Consider the following 17,118-nt stretch of genomic DNA (forward strand, 5'->3'; position numbering starts at 1 on the left):
AACACTAAATCAGCACAGCAGGCACGCAAACCCGACCATTCCCAGCAGCATTTCCTCCTGCCTCTGTAAATTTCGACAACAAACACTATCCCCTCTCAGTCTTTTCTCGCCGATGCTGCTGATTTTACGTCCCTCTGGAGGGCACGTGGCAGGAAGTTGTTTCTGCAGAGCCCCGTGGTCATGTGACCCGCCTGAGGTGATCTTGCTCTGGCATAAATATTTGATTTGTGTCATTCATTGATCCCTGCTTGTTTGTGACCTGTGCTTGTGAATGAATAGAAAGAAGGCTAAGCTTGATGTAAATAATGCATGGAAATGCAGTGTGTGATCAGCAGAGCCCCGTGAATGACAATATTCCACTGGCATTTACATTGGGCTTTGAGTCAACAGTGGCAGGGTGGACAGATACCGCAAGAAAGCCCACCTAACACAAGCACCTGTCAGCATTTGAGATGATGTTTAAATCAAGCTTCCAGTGGTATAGTGTGTGTGTGGGTATGTATAATGTATAACACGTTATGAAAGGCACTCTGAGAGCGCAGGCCTCCACCAAAGCCAATGGTCCATTCTTATGATGTGTCACAGTCAATATCATTGTTGTTTCTCGTGAAGTGTAAAGTTCAAACATTTTTCCATATTATCTCTGGGTGGAGCTTCTGTAATTGGCTGTGTGATATGTGTGTATTTGCGTTAGTTTGAGGGAAAGCTGCATTGGTGGCGATGTTGCAGTTGTAGCAGATTTCTCATGAAACCATTGTCCCCGAGTGCTTTCTGGATCTAGTGTGAGCAGCTGACCCACAGGATTAATGGTACCCGTGAATGTGGATTGTGATATGGGGTCATTGTATTTCTACAGCCAGCTTTGCTTTGTCACAATGAACTTCACTACCATCTACTTTGTTGTATTTGGTTAACTTAGCTTCCCCCATCACCAGGTCCTCATGTCTTCCTTTCATAGATCCCGTTGCTCCAGGAATGCTCTTCCACTTGTCTGCTTGTGTGTTTTCAGCACACGCACGCTTGGCAGTAGCTTAATGGTAGGAAACAAGCCTGATAAGGAGATTAGTGTTCCTCCTAACGCCTTCTCTAAGCGGCGTTTGGACGATTCGACGGAGTAGAAAAACAGCCAAACGCCTTTTAAATCTTCGTGAAATAAAAACTGGAAATTGAAGCCCAGACAGAGAATGGATGCTCACTGCTCCTTGCTCTTGTGTGTCAACATTTTGTAAATATTGTCATTAATATTCAAAATTTTTACATGAATGTATTTAATTTAGTCAATTCTTTTTCAAATGATATTTTCACAGGCGTCAGAGGATTAAATACTTTCTCCAAAAACGGGTGGTGCTGATTCATTTTCAAAGTAAATGTGTAAATTCCTCTAGCATGAACAAAAGCAAACAGCCTATAGGCTTGAAAAGGTTCTTGTGTGATTCAGCAGCATTTGGCTCACCTCTGCGGCAGGTACGCCCACACATAGCCTGTCCACAGCAGGAGTGCTCTTCCGAGAGTATACCTGCAGAGAGCAAACAATAAAATGAATCAACCAGCCAGCCAGAGAAAGAGAGAGAAAGAGGGCAAGAAGGCGGGAGGCAGGGGAGGGTGGGGAGCAGACAGTGAGAAAGATCGCAGAGACGATAGCATGAGAAAATATGAAGCGATAGCCCAGAGCAGCAGGGAAGAGGAAAGATGGAAGAAGCAGGCGGAAAAAGGAGGAGGGAGGAAACAAATGAAGGAAACACACTTTAACAAGAAGGAATAATTTGCAACAATCAGAGCGAGCCAGATGGGAAAAGGTATTAAAGAAAAGTTAAGACACTTGCACTCAGGGGGAGAAGAAGAGGACGTGAGCATTAGTATTTCTGACTGCAGTGACAGTATTCATGAGGAAATCTGTCTCCACTCTGAGTGCCACTTCTGTACCCTCAATAACCTTCAACACACTCACAAGTCAACCAGCATTTCATGTATGGACATCAGCTTTAGGTGCAGCTGTGTGCAGTGGACCCAGTGAGGAGAGTTAAAAAGCATGCTGTCCTTCATCTGAAAAAGGACTTGAATAAATCTATTAAACATGGTATGAGTCTAAAAAATCTCCAGCCACACCAGGGGCCGTGTGTGGACGTGATGTCATGACACAATGAAAAACTAAATTATTGGATGGATGAAAAGTACACAAAGCACAGGGACAACTTGGATTCTTACCACTGGCTCTCAGGCTTTGTTGTGCTTTGAACTGACTGCTAATGTAATGTTAGCATGCCTACAGTTAGCATTAAAAATGCATGTTACAGCAGCATATTAACAGATTTTTATGGGCAATTTTCAGAGAGAGGAACAAGCTTTAAAAACAACATTAACTATACGTGAAATAGTGGAAATAAAGTCAAATTTTCATTCTCCATCTAACTCCATTTTGGTCTCCACCAACTCCTGAGGGTGTAACAGGGCATTAGCTTTTAAATGCTCCACTAACTTTGTGTGTGTGCCAGTTTTCTTTTTGGCTGAAAACAGCTCCCTGTTGCTGCTGGAAGACACTGATCAGAGCACTAAAAGTAAATCAAAACAGCAAAACAATAAGCTGAAAGAAGCTAAAAATCTCTAGGAGGCCACAGGGAACTGCAGTTTTGCTAATAATTGACATTGCACATTGGACCCATCATTTACACAGAAATATTGATGAATTGCAGCTTTAATAACTGATACATTGTAACGTTTTTATGTTTAGCTTGTAATACTTAGTGTAACATTAGCAGGGTACTATGCTATGTTAGCATGAACTGGAAAAGCAAAAGGGGCTGATGGGAGTTCATCATGACTTTAGAGCTATTCTGTTATAAACTGTTGGACATAAAGTGTTGGACAAAGCCAAATTTTGACCTGCTGGTGTTGCTACATGAAAAGTTCTGCAATCAACAGACTCATGAAGGTTAAGCGTCTGGAGACCATGAATATTTATGTCATGCCAATCCTGTTGAAAGTTGTCGAGATATTTCACTCTTGACCAAAGTGTTAAGACCGACAGATCGTTACAGACCAACACTGCTGTCCCTAAAACTTCTACCACGGCTGAAAAAGAAAACTAGACCCCATGGGATGCAAAATCCCATCTCTCGGGACACAGACGAGGACAAAACTTTTCATATTCTGATTGTGAGTCAGTATCCTGCTAAGATCACGGAGCAACACTGGAAGTGCGAAGGCGGTTGATGTTCCTCACATCTCACTTGAAAACCTTCCATGCTGCATCCACATCTTTCCCTGCTGACCAGCTTCATCCATGCACATTTGCATTCAAGTCTGTACTGTCTGAAAATCTCACCATCGCAGGCAAAGAAACCCCCCACTCGAAGTGAATGTGATTGTTACAATCTTAAAAAATAAAAATAAATAAAAATACAGCAGGCGAACATTCGACAAAATGAGGTATTTAGTGCATGAGGTGTTTTTCCACATCCAAGACTATGTTCGGGTTTGATATGTTTTCAAAGTGGTTTGAAAGCAGCGTTGTCTTGCTCGAGCATGAAAAGACAAGACAAGGCCTTTGTTGTTGTTGCTGAGTGTGACAGTAAAGACATTTAGCATTCAAAATCAAGGACAGCGCTGTGCCCCTTTGAGTTATGAAAAAGTGACTACTGCTGTTTTTGGGGGTTTTTAAAAGTTGAAAATATAGTTCTTGATAAATGCTGTGTGTGTGTGTTTATGTGCCTGCATGCCGGCGTCAGAGACCGAAACAGCGAACGTTCATTAAAACAGAAAGTGACAGCGTACGTTTCTCAGTGTGAAGGATACATTTCCTGTATAGAATCTCTAGACTAAATATCCACCATTAAAAAGTCAGCAGTCCCAGCTGCATGCGGAGCGCTACCAGGCAAATGTAAATTTAGAACTGCCACTTCAAGCCTGACAAACAATGACATTGCATTTATTTCACAGTTGGCACATCAAAAGCGTTTGATAAAAGCAGGAGTTGCATAGATCCACCATTCTTCCAGTGCCATCTGGCAGCTGCACTCAGTACTTATCAACCTGGATTACACATACTACTTTTTACTGATAGTTTGCAGTGCTAAAGCTACATCAAAGCAGCAGATACATGCAAGGAGGAAGGCAATTAAAGGATAATTCCCCTCTGACTGGAGCACCACGGCAGCTGTCATGATAAGCGAGGCGACGTCTAATCAGATGAGACAGTTGAGAGAGCGTGATGGCGGCAGTTGTGCAAAGCTAAAGTATAGATTTAGGTTGGAAAATCGCAAGCTTCAAAACACCCAATCCTCCAGCACAGGTAGCAAACCATGACACTGACCCTGCTTTATTAAAAACGACTCTCCAATATATGGCCCTTTTATTCCACATATGGCTCACAGCAGTGCTAAGTGCCATCCTGAGGTACCTAATAGCATCATTTCACAACCTTTTTTTTTGTCTGATGTGCCACCACAGTCCTATCAGATCAGCTCAAGCACTGCTACATCTGCATCGTCCGTCATGTTTTCATTTGAAGAGATTTTAAACTGGACTTTTTTAACATGGTGTTAGAAGTGCAAACTGTCGATGTTTTGGCCAGGGCTCTCATTTGTTGGGTCAAGTACTGCTTCCACTTGGCTAGACTTTTCAACCATTAATCCATTACTTTTAACTATTTTAACTAAGTCTTCACACACTCCTAATTGAAGAACATGTTGTTACAGCAGACTCAGATGTAACCTGCATGTTTTCCTCCTACATACAAATATATTGATATATACTTTTTTTTCCAAATCGTGTAATTTCTATTTTTTCAAATTAACTGAGCCACTCTAGAATATTTCCAACAGCTACTGTAAAGGCAGACGTGCCCCTGCTTGTGAAACACTGCCCAGGAGGATTTCTAATTTGTTGATAAGGGAATGAAACAAGAAAAATACAAAAGAATACAAATTACAGTGCGAGACGGTAAAAATCAGAAAGGAAAGAAAAAGCAAATCACAAAAGATATAATTTTTAGAAAATGAGAGAAGAGTCAAAGAAAATAAGCCACAAAACTGTCGTGTGAAAGTTTTTCAAGGTAATTTGTAACAGAGAATATGCAGAAGTATCTTGGTGGACATAGAACAGAGAGCTCTTGTCAAACAAGTCTCATCTGAACCATTTATACGCCCATAGTGCATATTAACACGAGCCCACTTGCAGTATGCCAAGGTGCCACTCATCACTCATTAGTCTCCTAAATTCAAACAGCTGTCACGACGTTCTTTAAAACTTGCTCCGTCAACTTAGTGAGTGACTGGAAGGTTAAACTGACAGCGGTGGGCCTGAAAGCGCTCACAGACGGACACACTTCCATTACAGTCTCCATCGATTACAGCGCCGGCGCTAACGCAGCGGCTAAGTGGAGGCTAGCAGGTGGGGCCCGTAGCAAAACGGTTCTGTTTAGAGCAGCGGGAAGAGGAAGGGGAGGAACAGGGATCTGACACATGATTGATGGCCTGTCGATCGCTTCAGAGGCATGCTTAGATTTATGACAGGGCTCAGTCTGTGGCGCGTGGCTGCCGAAGCCGCGCACTCATTGATCAATTTGTTATCTACACCCCAAATGGATGGGGCACAGCTGTGGTGGGAGTCAATGAGGGCACTGCAGGAAGAATCCTGATGCCTTCTGCCAGTGCACTGCCGGTTTTGTGCGGGGATGGGCCGCTGTGTCTCATCTCATAGAAACATTGTCAACCATGAAGGTGCGTATGAACACTGGCTGCTTGTCAACGGCAGACGAGCTTAATCAAATCTAAAATAATATCCTCAAATGTTTGGTGCTGTTTTAAAGTTGCATTGACAGGAGAGATTAATTGTTTTTAGAGCGTTAAAGAAGTTAGCTGAAAAAGAAACATTCCTCTCCACGTTTGTTCACCTTGCGAGCTGATTTTGCAATACGTTACCCAACTGTTTCACCTGGCACTTGTTCAGTAATTACCCTGGGGAGTGTGGTGCACGTCTGTGTCTGTGAGCAATGAGTGAAAGATTAAGTATAGTGAAACTGAGAAGACCGAGGGAGTAAAGGAGCGAGGAAGGCTGGTAAGAAGCAAGAGGCTGTTAGATTGTCCAGCTGTCGGCACTGGAGCAGCAAAGCCGGGTGCTGTGGTGACACTTCCTGCTGCTGCGCCGCCCGCAGGGAGGGAACATCTGCCAATGTATGAAGCGTTAATCTCGGTGGTGTTGAGGCACGCACCGTCACAGCACGCTCGACTTCACCTACTGCATGGAGGGAAGGGCCGGAGCTGTAAAGGAGCGCAGACCTTTCCACCCGTAGAAATGCAATCTTGTTTGGTTCTCATGGCCACTTACGATGTTTGTGAATGTCCACAGCTGCAGACTAGCCATCTGTCTTTCCCATTTGCCTTGCAAACTGAATAATGCAGGTGCAGGAGGAAAACTCTGAAAACTCCTCCCATGCGCACACATACACATGTACACACGAAGTGGATTACTCAAGAGTTTGAGTGTAGGTTATTACTGTATAATGTCAGAAAAGAAAAAAAATTAGGCCTGGTCAAGAATTTGAAAAATAAAACAATGAACACTGTTTATTAAGTATTGAATGGAAAGATAAAATAAAAGGAATAGGTATTAAAATGCTTAAGTGTGGTATGGTGTGGTATGTAGGAGGGTTGTGCAATTTTTCAGTCTATATATTTATAAAATATACCTAAAATTTTTTACACACTTCAGTGCAAAACTGCAAATGTGCAGACGTGCAAAGGTTTCACACATTCCCAGATGAGGCCAGGGACATATAGAGGGCAGAGGAAGGGTTCACCATCCTGATGGCCTGAGGGGAGACAGCTACTCTCTCTCTCTTCTGGACTTGTCTCACATTTTAGAAAAGGTACAGGGATAAAAACAAATAAAGCAATCAACATCTGACCCAAAAACACAAAAGAGGGAAAAAGCAAGTCATGCTCTGTGCTCTACAATCTGGGCTTCACTTCAGCTGGAGCTCAAAAATGATCTGCACAGTACCTTAGTGAGGTCGCAGATCCTCAGAAGGTCGTTCTGGGCCCCGCCTTCATGCACCCGCTCACGTTCCCGGGCAACATCGATATCCTCTTCCTCTGTAGATAATGACTTCCCTGAAATATGCCTGGCAGAGAGAAGTCAGCCACAGTTGGCATAACACCCTTCATTAAAATTAACATGAACTCGGTTGACAAATTATCTCGGTCAAAGTTTAAGCTCGGCGAAACAATCTCTGCAATTTTCATAAGTAGCACAAGCCACTGGCATTAGTTTCCATGGCAACCCTGCTTTTGGAGTAAGTAAACACTTAAAAAAAAAAAAGAAAGAAAGAAAAGCGGGTGGTATTTGCCAAACAGATTTGCGGTGCAACAGATGTAGTGTATTAAAAAAAGGAAGTACATGAAGCACATTTCTAATTCAAATAGGGGAAAAACAGGAGAGAACGGTTTATCTGACTGAGACAAATACTCGGTGAAAAAACACACAACTTTATCAGAAACATGGACGATAACAATAAGAAACACTGACTGAAGTGCGTGAGGTCACTTTCAGATGAACAGAAGAAGCTTTTTTCCCGCCACTTTTGAGTTAATTCACTCTGATGTAACAGTCATCGTCAGCCGCTTTTACCTTGGTTTGCAGAAGAACTTGTACTGGATGAGCATTGTGATGCCGAACATGACAAGTCCTTCAATGGCCATGGCACAGAGGTTCTTTCCCACCATGTCCCAGCTGAGCGGGTCCTCGAAACGGTCTTCCCCTGATAAAGGACAAAGTACAAGAGAGAAATAATGAGGGAAAAACTGCAAAAATATGGCAATAAAGAAAGTCAGTGCACACAGACAAAGGTAAGTGATTAAATGCATTATTACTGTGTGTCGTTCCACGTTAATTTCCAGCCCTTATCTACAAGCACAGGGGATGATTTAGCAGAAACATTGTCAAAACAAAAAGGAATTACCAGATGTTTTCTTTCATGGGCGGCCAAATATATCTTTGTCAAAAGTTAGTGCAGGGCTGGAATTTTATCAGCTCTTTGAAGTGCTTTTCAGACATATTTATTGGTGAAAGCCAGCAGTTTAAAATGCCACTTAGCCTTAAAAATAAAAACTGCTGTCACCTATGTCATGTGAGAAAATCACTGATATCCTGTACTTTCCACGTTGAAGCCTCTTTTGGCTAATGAACATGTAAGTAAAGCGCTGACAGTCCCCACTCTAATCATTGTCAATTCTCCCCCCGTCCCTCTCCTCCCTCTCTCAGCTTCTACAACCCTTGAGCCCGAGGGGGCAGAGTAAGGAGACAGGAAAAACGAAAGCGCTTTCAGTCTCATTCTCTGGTAAATAGCCCCTCTCCACACTAGCCCTTTTAGGTTGTGATTGCTTTTCTCTTCCTGCTCTCCGCCACCGCCGCAAATGATTCCTCAAACCACTATTTCCTGCTCCATCTCTCCACAGATAAGACTCCTCTTCCTCTTTCATGTGCCTCTTTGCCTCTTGATGGGGCCCCTCTACCCCGGCTCCACCTCTTCAACTCTGTTCCCCTTGTCTCCCTTTCTCCTATCTAAATTTAACACGTGTAGAGAGTGGAGCTGAAGAGGAGGTTTTGGGGCTGTGTTACCGGTCAAACATGTTTTTTTGCTGGTGGGATAAACTAGCATTTTGAATGAAATAGTATAGAGTCACTTTGAAGGAAAGGCATGTTGTTTAAGCGTTATTTCGGGGTCTAACACATGGGTAGGGATGTGCATGCGGGTCAGGTGATACACATTCCTGCCAATTTCACACTATTCCACTGATCTTACATTGTCTCACATCGGCAGACTGATCTACAAAGTGCTGAGTCAGCACTGGAGAAAGGTCTGGCTGCACCAATCATCATTCAAAAAGAGCTCTGGCTTGTTTTCATTGCAGCTGCTAGCTTGCTTACATTCGTACCATTAGCAACCAGGGTAACTTCTCACTTTCAGTGTAGATCAGTGTGTGGGATGCGAACTCAAAGGTTATTACTGTTTCCTGTCGCAACAGGGATTTCAAAACAGTAACACGCAGAGAACAGATAATGGAAGGCAGCAAATGGCAGGCTGATATCCACCATCTACAGCCAGTGAGTCAGACTGTTCTACAAACACTGCACATGGATAAGTCATGAAGAAGACTACCATCAAGTAACCTAGTGGATCTAATCCATGGATTGACTAAAACATAGATGTTTCTGATGGGCCATTGTGAAGCCAAACCAAAAATGGGCAAAGAGGTGGAGTGTGAGTGGGGCTGAATGACGCCTGGTCGCTGAAACCAAGCGACGAGCTGTCACTCACAGCGGCCATGCCCATAATGCATACATTTAAGGCTTAATATAATTCAAAAGAGTGAGTCACATAAAAATACAACCCCCCTTCATACCAGGTTGTAAAGGTGGGTATTTTAATATGGAGGTCGATGAGGATTGATGCGCTTTTGGAGCCTGCCTCAAGTAGCCATTTGAGGAAGTGCAGCTTTGGGCACTTCTGCACTGGCTTCATTTTTCAGTCCTGGAGGCTGCTGCTTGATCAAAACAATGGGATGTTAAAAAAAAAAAAAAAAGCAAACGTTTTACTGCAAAGATGCACAGAATGGAGAATATTTCCTAAAGTGACAAAACTACTGTTTTATCTGTACATCCACAGTTTCACAGTTGCCCTTGCTTAGGGCAGGACAGCAATGTGGTTTTGCACTGGAAAAACGGAAGAAATGGCTGAAAATTGCATGTTTGGGCTCATGCAATATGTATTTTAATGCAGTTCTGATCATATAGGAGGAGGGAATGGACATTTTTACAAATGGCTGCAGCACCAATTTATCATCACAGACTGACTACCAGGGCAGTGGAAATTGCATCTGACCAACATCTGGTAATGCAGGCGTAAAACTTGTAACCCATTTTTTTTTTTTTATCAGGCACATGATCAGTGACTACCTGATGATGGAATATCGATGCATATTACTGATGGCAATTCGTGACACCCTGAGTAATTATCCCCCAGTGTGCTCTATTTTAGACCCAAATAACTGTCAACAGAGTGAGACTTTCTGTGAAAATGTATCAGCTTCACATGATATCTTAAAATGAGGCAGATTGCTGCTGTGATACCAAAATATAGTCGCTAGAGTCAAGAAAAGTTCCTCAGATGCTTCCTTTCTCTGAGGAAAATATAATCTCAGAATATGACATTAAACTAAATGAATCATGTTAATAGCGCTGGTGGGCTCTTACCAAAACCGCTGAAGAGGGTCGCCATTGCCTGGTTCTGGGCCATGTCAATCAGCCCTCTGCCCAGACAGAAATGTGGGAATATCAGCAGCACCTGCTTCACTATGTCGTTGATGCGGGTGGTATTCTGTTGAGGAAAATGCACATAAACACATATTGGTGGTATGCAAAATGGTTTAAATATTTAAGCAGGCACAAGCCCAATACGTTGACTCGCCACCTTGAATCAGCAGGGCCAGCGGTGTGAGAGGTTTGGAAGACAGCGTGTGGCACCCCGATGCAAGCGTGGATAATTAACAAACATCCGGCGCTCCATTTGCACGCTGCGCGCTGTTGTGTTGCAGGGCGCCACATGGCACGCTGAGGGAGCACGGACCATCTAAGTTCATCTGCCTTCTTACTGTCTGAATTTAGCAAATGACAGGGAGCACGCTGTGTGATCTGTGAGGCGGCTCGCATGTAGTATGTGTAAACACATAGTGATGAGGTGGTGCACAGGTAAGCAGATGTTCACCCTGAAAATCATAACTAAAGGCAGAAGGAGCACACAGAGACCAAAAAGACAGCTGAAAAGCAACCAAAAAGATGTGAAAACACCTGCAGGAACTCTCGCTGTAACCGCCTCTTTTTCTTTCTTTTGATACTGTATACAAAAGCAAAGCGACATGTGAGCACAAAGCCAAAGCATATTGTGTCATTGATTCATGAGGCATCCATAAAAGGCTAGTCTTATCTTGGCAGGACATTTCCTGCCTAGAACTTGTCTTTCTCCCCAAAATTGCACTGTCCCTTCCTCCCTTTCCTCCTCCCCGTGGCTGCAATTTAATGGCGGCCGAGTAAAGCACAAAGGAGATAATTAATTAAATGGGGACACAATGGACGGGGCTGCAACAAACTGGCTCAAATCAGGAAAGAAGTACAGCGAGTCAGGGAGGAAAGAAGGGGTGAGAGAGGCAGAGGCAGAGAGGGGGAAGACAAAATATTACTACGTTTGGCGCGGCATGACGTTCAAAAGAAAGTTCATGCATTATGCATACTGCTTCATTGCAGGAGAGTCTTCAAAGCTCTTGCATACATGGAGGGAGACTATAAATTCACCATTTCCATTTTTTAGGCAAGCCTGAGAGAAGAGTGGGTGGGGCGGGGGTGGCAGTGCGTATTGTTAAAGCTGTGTGGAAGATTTCCACACGATGGCCATTATTGTCACTGAATTTATTCGTGGATGTGTGTGGAAGCGCTCTGTGATTTATTAGTTTCACTGAGTAAGCTTTCAATTGGCAGTTGAGGATGAGTGCATGAAGCCTCATGCGCTTTAAAAAAAACAATCCAAATGCCAGATTTGAAGATATCTTTGTCAAGCGAGTTTCCTGGATGTCTGCATACATTTTAAAGGAATAGCTCCTTTTTGTAGGAATAGTAGGAAATATGCTTATTGGCACAGAGTGAGATGAGAAGACTGATACCACTGTCATGTCTGCAGGGTAAATATGCAGTCAGGGCTGGCAGACAGTTAGCTTAGCTTAGCATTATGACTGAAAACAGGAGAAAACATAGTCTTGCTCTGTCTAAGGGTAGCAAAATCCACCAAGCAGGCCCTTCACAGCTCAATAATTAACATGTTTTTCACTAACTTCCTGGTGTCTCTGCAGGTTCCCCAGCAACTGGTTCTGGCCAAAAAATGGTCTGGCACATAAAGCCAGTGAAAGAGCTAATTGGCATTTTTACTCTCAGCTTTTGTCTGAAAAAAAAAACAAGATATAAATGGAAATTAGTGAGCCAGGTTAGCTGTTTCAGTTCTTAACGCTAAGCTAAGCTAAGCGCCTGTTGGTTCTATATTTAGCAGATGTGAGAGTGGTGTAAACCCCACATCTAAAATCAACATTTACTCAGCCAAGCTATTCAAAAACAATCACTGCTTTCTGCGGATGAAGCTTGTCTTTTGCAACATTTATATGTGACTTTATTATTCACAGCACGTCAGACAAAGGTATCCAGGCCAAAAAGAAGAAAACAATCTCACTTAATCTTTTCCCCTCGTGGCAAAACATACAGTAATGTTCAAGAGTGGGCACAGGCATATGTGAGATGATTTTTTTGCATGAGTAGGTGGTCACTGGCCTAGTTTCTCTCAGGCAGATATGAGAGCGCGATGAAAAGGCCTCATTGATCATGATGTCAAAGCAAACCTTCAGATGTCCGGCAATGCGTTCAACAATAATTCATCACTCCTATAATCTACATTTACACATTTGCTTGAAGACTAAAGGGTACAAAGAGCTGCGATGGCAATTCATCGCCAAGACTAAAACCAACTGTGAATGCAGAGTGTCGAGAAGGAACGCATCCCTTTCATCGATCAGCACATCGGGATTCATAACATTCAGAATAATATGCTACGGATCACACCAATAAAGCCAAACAGTCTGCTGAATTTTTCAGAACAGCTCACACAAAGGGGAAAACAGGAGCTGAGGTGCATTCAGGAACACTATGTTACACTCTAACGAACAGTTTTCTCTGGTATTTCTTGAATCATTCTTTTTATTGATTATCATCCATTTGAAATTTAGCCATTTATCTGGTTGGATTTTCATTTAAACGTGGGAATAAGGACAATTTGTGCCACTGCAGTTCAGTGCAGCAGAAGATGACATTAACACTGTCTTACTTCAGTGCTACATTTGATGTCAAAAGTATTTTCAGCCCCAAGTTGATCTCAAATGTATGTATGTTCAGATAAACACTTAGACCTTGGGATCTTCTGAAGGCTACTCTGTTCTTTACAGTCAATACTGAACATATACAGAGAGAAGAAAAGTGAAATAAATAAACACCAGCTACGACCTTGGCTGAATGCAGCCCATCTGTCTGGTAGAGGAATGGTTATGAAACGAGGCCTAATTTGAGATCAATACATGAAATAACACATCTTCTCTTGACTGGGTGTTCATCAAGGAGATCTAAGAAGCTCTTAGTCGGGGATGATGAAATGCCGGACAATTTTCCCCCTTACGTGTGTGCTATATGCCCATAAATCATTTTCAAATGGTTTTGAAGGTGGTATAGTCTGCGGGGCGCTTATCTGACCCATATCGCTACTTGTGCTTATTCCCACAGCATGGCTTCATTCATAATGCTGGGAATCACAATGAAAGCAGACACAATATATGACTCAAACAGTCTCGTTAGATATTTTCTCAAGATGAAATTCGTGCTTTTTTTTTTAGCTACTGCAGTTCTTGTGGGAAGGCAGAAACACTACCAACACGCTAATTGAAGACTTTGTGTGTAATTTTAGAAGAATTTCAGAAAACACTCCATAAAGCTTCCACCTTTTTAAATAAAGGCTGCTGGACTTCATACAATGCACCACATGAAGAAGGTAGTACCTGGCCACCCTGCCACATCTTCACGTTTATCCTGGAAAATCTATCCGTGCCTGTGGTTATCGCTGAGTGGCACGTGGTGGAGGAAGTGAGTGAGACACCGCTTCAAGCATACAAGGCAGGCTGGGATTGATGCAATCCACAGGGAGCTGGACGATCCTGAGGGAAAGAAAATCTCCCATCGGTCTCGAGACAAAACTGGGGCACCGAGTCTGCAATGCCGCCGCTCTGCTTTCTCACTCCGTTACTTTTTCTGTTGGAAAAAAATAGTGCTATGCCCAAAAGGGATCTGGGTTCACCTTGTGCTCAAAAACGGAGAACAGGCTGCAGCCTGTAGCTTTGCTTTTGAGCAACACTGTTCAGCTAATGCCACCGCTGAGGAGCCTGAAAATGATAAGACAAAGCTTTGAAACAGCTGAAGTCGCAAAAGGAGAAGACTGGATTCAGCTGTCATGTTTAGGATCTAGCCTTTCTGCCTAACTGGGGCACACCGGGGCACTGTCGTAGCTATGTTAGGTTTTTTGTGACAAATCTCTTCCGAAGAGATATCTGCTCTGACAGGGGACGCAGAAACTCGGAGCTGTAACATCTGTGGATTGATGTCTACCCATCAGGTTCTCTTATCAGCAGCAAAATCAAGTCAGATTAGCAGAATTATCATGGACCCCTGTCCCTGTCGAATCTCTGTCCCTAATGCCTTGGACAAGAGAAGAGCATAATAAATCCGTCCCTTTACACTGCCAGTGGGCAACATGCTGTCCATTAAATTACCACCAATGGCACTCTTTCCAGCAGTACCGTATCAATAAATATGAGGAGCGAACGGAGAGACAACAAAACGGCAACAATGACATTCTTTGAGGGGAGACGCGCCAGTCGAAAAATACAAATTGATAATGAACACTGGCAAAAATGAAATCACGATGCAAATGAGGCAGCCTCGTTAGGAGACAGGAAACATCCCATGCCATCGCCAAGCAGCACCAGAGGAAACATCAAGTCAGAGGCAGGCGTGTCAGAGAGGACAGAGTGTGCGGAGGGAAAGTCTTTCAGACAACATTATGCTCTGTCTGAAGTGTCGGCTCAGAGCTGTGGGAGACACCCTGATGAGGTATCAGATGCATAAGCAGCTTGTCAGAGAGCGAAAACGAGGAATGACTGATCGGCGTGAAGCTGAAAGTGTGACGTGGAAAAATCCAAGTGTGGGCGATGTATGTTAATCGTGCAAATAATTAAGTCTACAGATCAAATTAGATGTGTTTAGTCCAGAAGAAGACATCAAGAACAGGAGATGATTTCCTCCACCGCTGCCACCTGTGAGGAACCATGAGGTCCTGCTACTGAGAGTTCTGGCTGTTACACAAGTTGTGTGGTCACAATCGGACAATTTCTCTTTTTTTAAATGAAATGTGATTTAAATTATAATCAAAAGCAAAATGACTGACAGTCAACACCCCCCTCCACCCTCCTAAGCTCTCCATTTCTTGTGTGGGTCTTTTTTGGTGTCTTTGTCTTTTGATTCCCCTGAGACTGAAGCAGCATGCAGCTAAAATGAACACTCGCTGAAAGATGGATGAGGAAAGTTCTCCGAAGACCCAATTCTCACCAAACGATTAAACATTAAAGAGAATAGGGAAAGTAACTCCTTTGAAAAATCCTTGAGAGGATAAAGGAAACATATTAAAAGTTATACCAGGTGGGTACACACTCCACCCACACGCGTAAGGAAGCCTTTGCCTCGAAAACACCGAGCGTTTATCTATGATTCATGTCAATTAGCCATCCACAGCTATAGCTTCTAAATATATTTTTTATGCAGCTATGGGAGCTTGAATGTCTCTGCCTGCTGTTTCACAGAAACGGTGTTTCCATGGTTTTAAAACTGTGCATTCAGTATATATGTGTGAGTCTTTCCATATACGTGCTCATGCATATGAGTGTGTTTGTGTGCCAGTGCCACTTACATCATCGTCAAAGAGCTCCATAACAAAGGTGGCCACGCTGCCGTTGATACCAATGAAGAGGTTGAGGCAGGTCAGCACCACGTAGGCCGTGCTGGGCACGCTGAAGACGAAGGAGGCGGGGTACATCATGGGGGTGATGGACCACCTGTGCAAAAAAAGACACACAAATGGACAGTGAGGGCAAACAAGAGACCCCAAACACAACATGAGGACTAGCTTTTAGGAGCCCATAGCCGTTAAACTCCAACACCGGGGTGTATGTGACAGTAGTGGCCAATTACATGTGAGCAGCATTTTGCGCCATTTTCAATTCATACAAGCAGATTAGCAGGTCAGCTGTAGTGTTTCATGCCATCGTCGGCCTCTTCTGATCATCTGAATGTCCAGTGAGTGACCCATAAAACCACTGCCGAACAATAATTCCCACCCACACTCGGCCTGCAGCAGTTCAAGTCCACTTTGAGAGTCAGCAGAAGTAAGGCGCTGCTCAAAGTAATCACACAACGGCTGAAATAACAGTTGTGTATGCGGGTGAAATTAAAAGCTTCAAAAGAACTAAAGGCTTATGAACAGTTTATCTGTCGGCCTACAGTATTTCAAGGTCACATCTCATCGTATTTTAACTTTTTGGACATTGTGCAACCCATTACTGTAAACTTCATGATATGGCTGATCATGTTATATGCGTAATACCTCATTAACATAGTGATTTTTCATTGGCTTTCACTTGGGAACTCAGACAATGATGCAACAGGCAGTACACTGCACCACTGAGGCACAGAGTCAAGAGGCAAGTGAATCAGCTTAAATCAATGTGCTGCACATCCTGCCTGAAATAGTGCATGGTAGCAGTTACCCCTAAATTTTATGAAAGTGGGCCAACATTTCCAGACTGTCGATGATGAACTACAAAGATATAATTTTTTATGCTACCTCTTATTCCTGGAAAAGTATGATAATGGCTTGCTATCAATTATTTCATTGGTGATGTCTTCAAATTAAAAGCTTAATATTCTTAAGTCTCGATTTTGCTTACCCGTACAAAATGAGCAGCAGAATCAGAGCCGGCAGGTTCGCAGGTGAAACGTAGGCTTGTTGTTGGAAGCAGAGGAAGATCACGATGACAATAAGGCACGGGATGATGTAGTTACACTGCCAGAACAAACATAAACAAGGAAACGGCAACATAAGCGGCTTATCCCCATCAGGAGCAGAAGCCAGCGCATGATTCAGAAACGTATCTTTGGGGCATTCATGGCAACATAAAAAGATTGTGACATTCTTTTTTTCATGTTTTAAGACAAACTGGAAGTCCGTGTAATTATGAAATCTGGAGATTGCTTTTTTAATTAGCGCTAAGATATATCCATCTTTAAATTTCGAATTAATTCATTGAAAACAGACCCACTTCCTGTTTGAGGCCAGTGGCTGCTCAATGGCACAACCAATGACATGAACAAAGCATACAAAGGTTTTCTAAAATTTTCAACTGAGAGACTAATATTGATTGATTTGATACT

The 17,118-nt window shown here is 43.0% G+C and overlaps 1 protein-coding gene across 1 annotated transcript in view; it reads right to left on the bottom strand.

Moving 5' to 3' along the window:
• Positions 1-17,118, bottom strand: part of LOC139351799 (phospholipid-transporting ATPase ABCA1-like) — a 132,387-nt gene that overhangs the window by 24,046 nt on the left and 91,223 nt on the right. The window contains exons 37-42 of the mRNA XM_070993804.1: positions 16,635-16,750; positions 15,599-15,743; positions 10,252-10,375; positions 7,627-7,756; positions 7,000-7,120; positions 1,454-1,516 (exon numbers count right to left, since the gene is read on the bottom strand). Of these exons, the coding sequence (XP_070849905.1) occupies positions 1,454-1,516; positions 7,000-7,120; positions 7,627-7,756; positions 10,252-10,375; positions 15,599-15,743; positions 16,635-16,750 (699 nt within the window). The remainder of the gene's footprint in view (positions 1-1,453; positions 1,517-6,999; positions 7,121-7,626; positions 7,757-10,251; positions 10,376-15,598; positions 15,744-16,634; positions 16,751-17,118) is intronic.

The sequence above is a fragment of the Chaetodon trifascialis genome, chromosome 23 (genome assembly GCF_039877785.1).
Source record: "Chaetodon trifascialis isolate fChaTrf1 chromosome 23, fChaTrf1.hap1, whole genome shotgun sequence".
NCBI classification, from domain to species: domain Eukaryota; kingdom Metazoa; phylum Chordata; class Actinopteri; order Chaetodontiformes; family Chaetodontidae; genus Chaetodon; species Chaetodon trifascialis.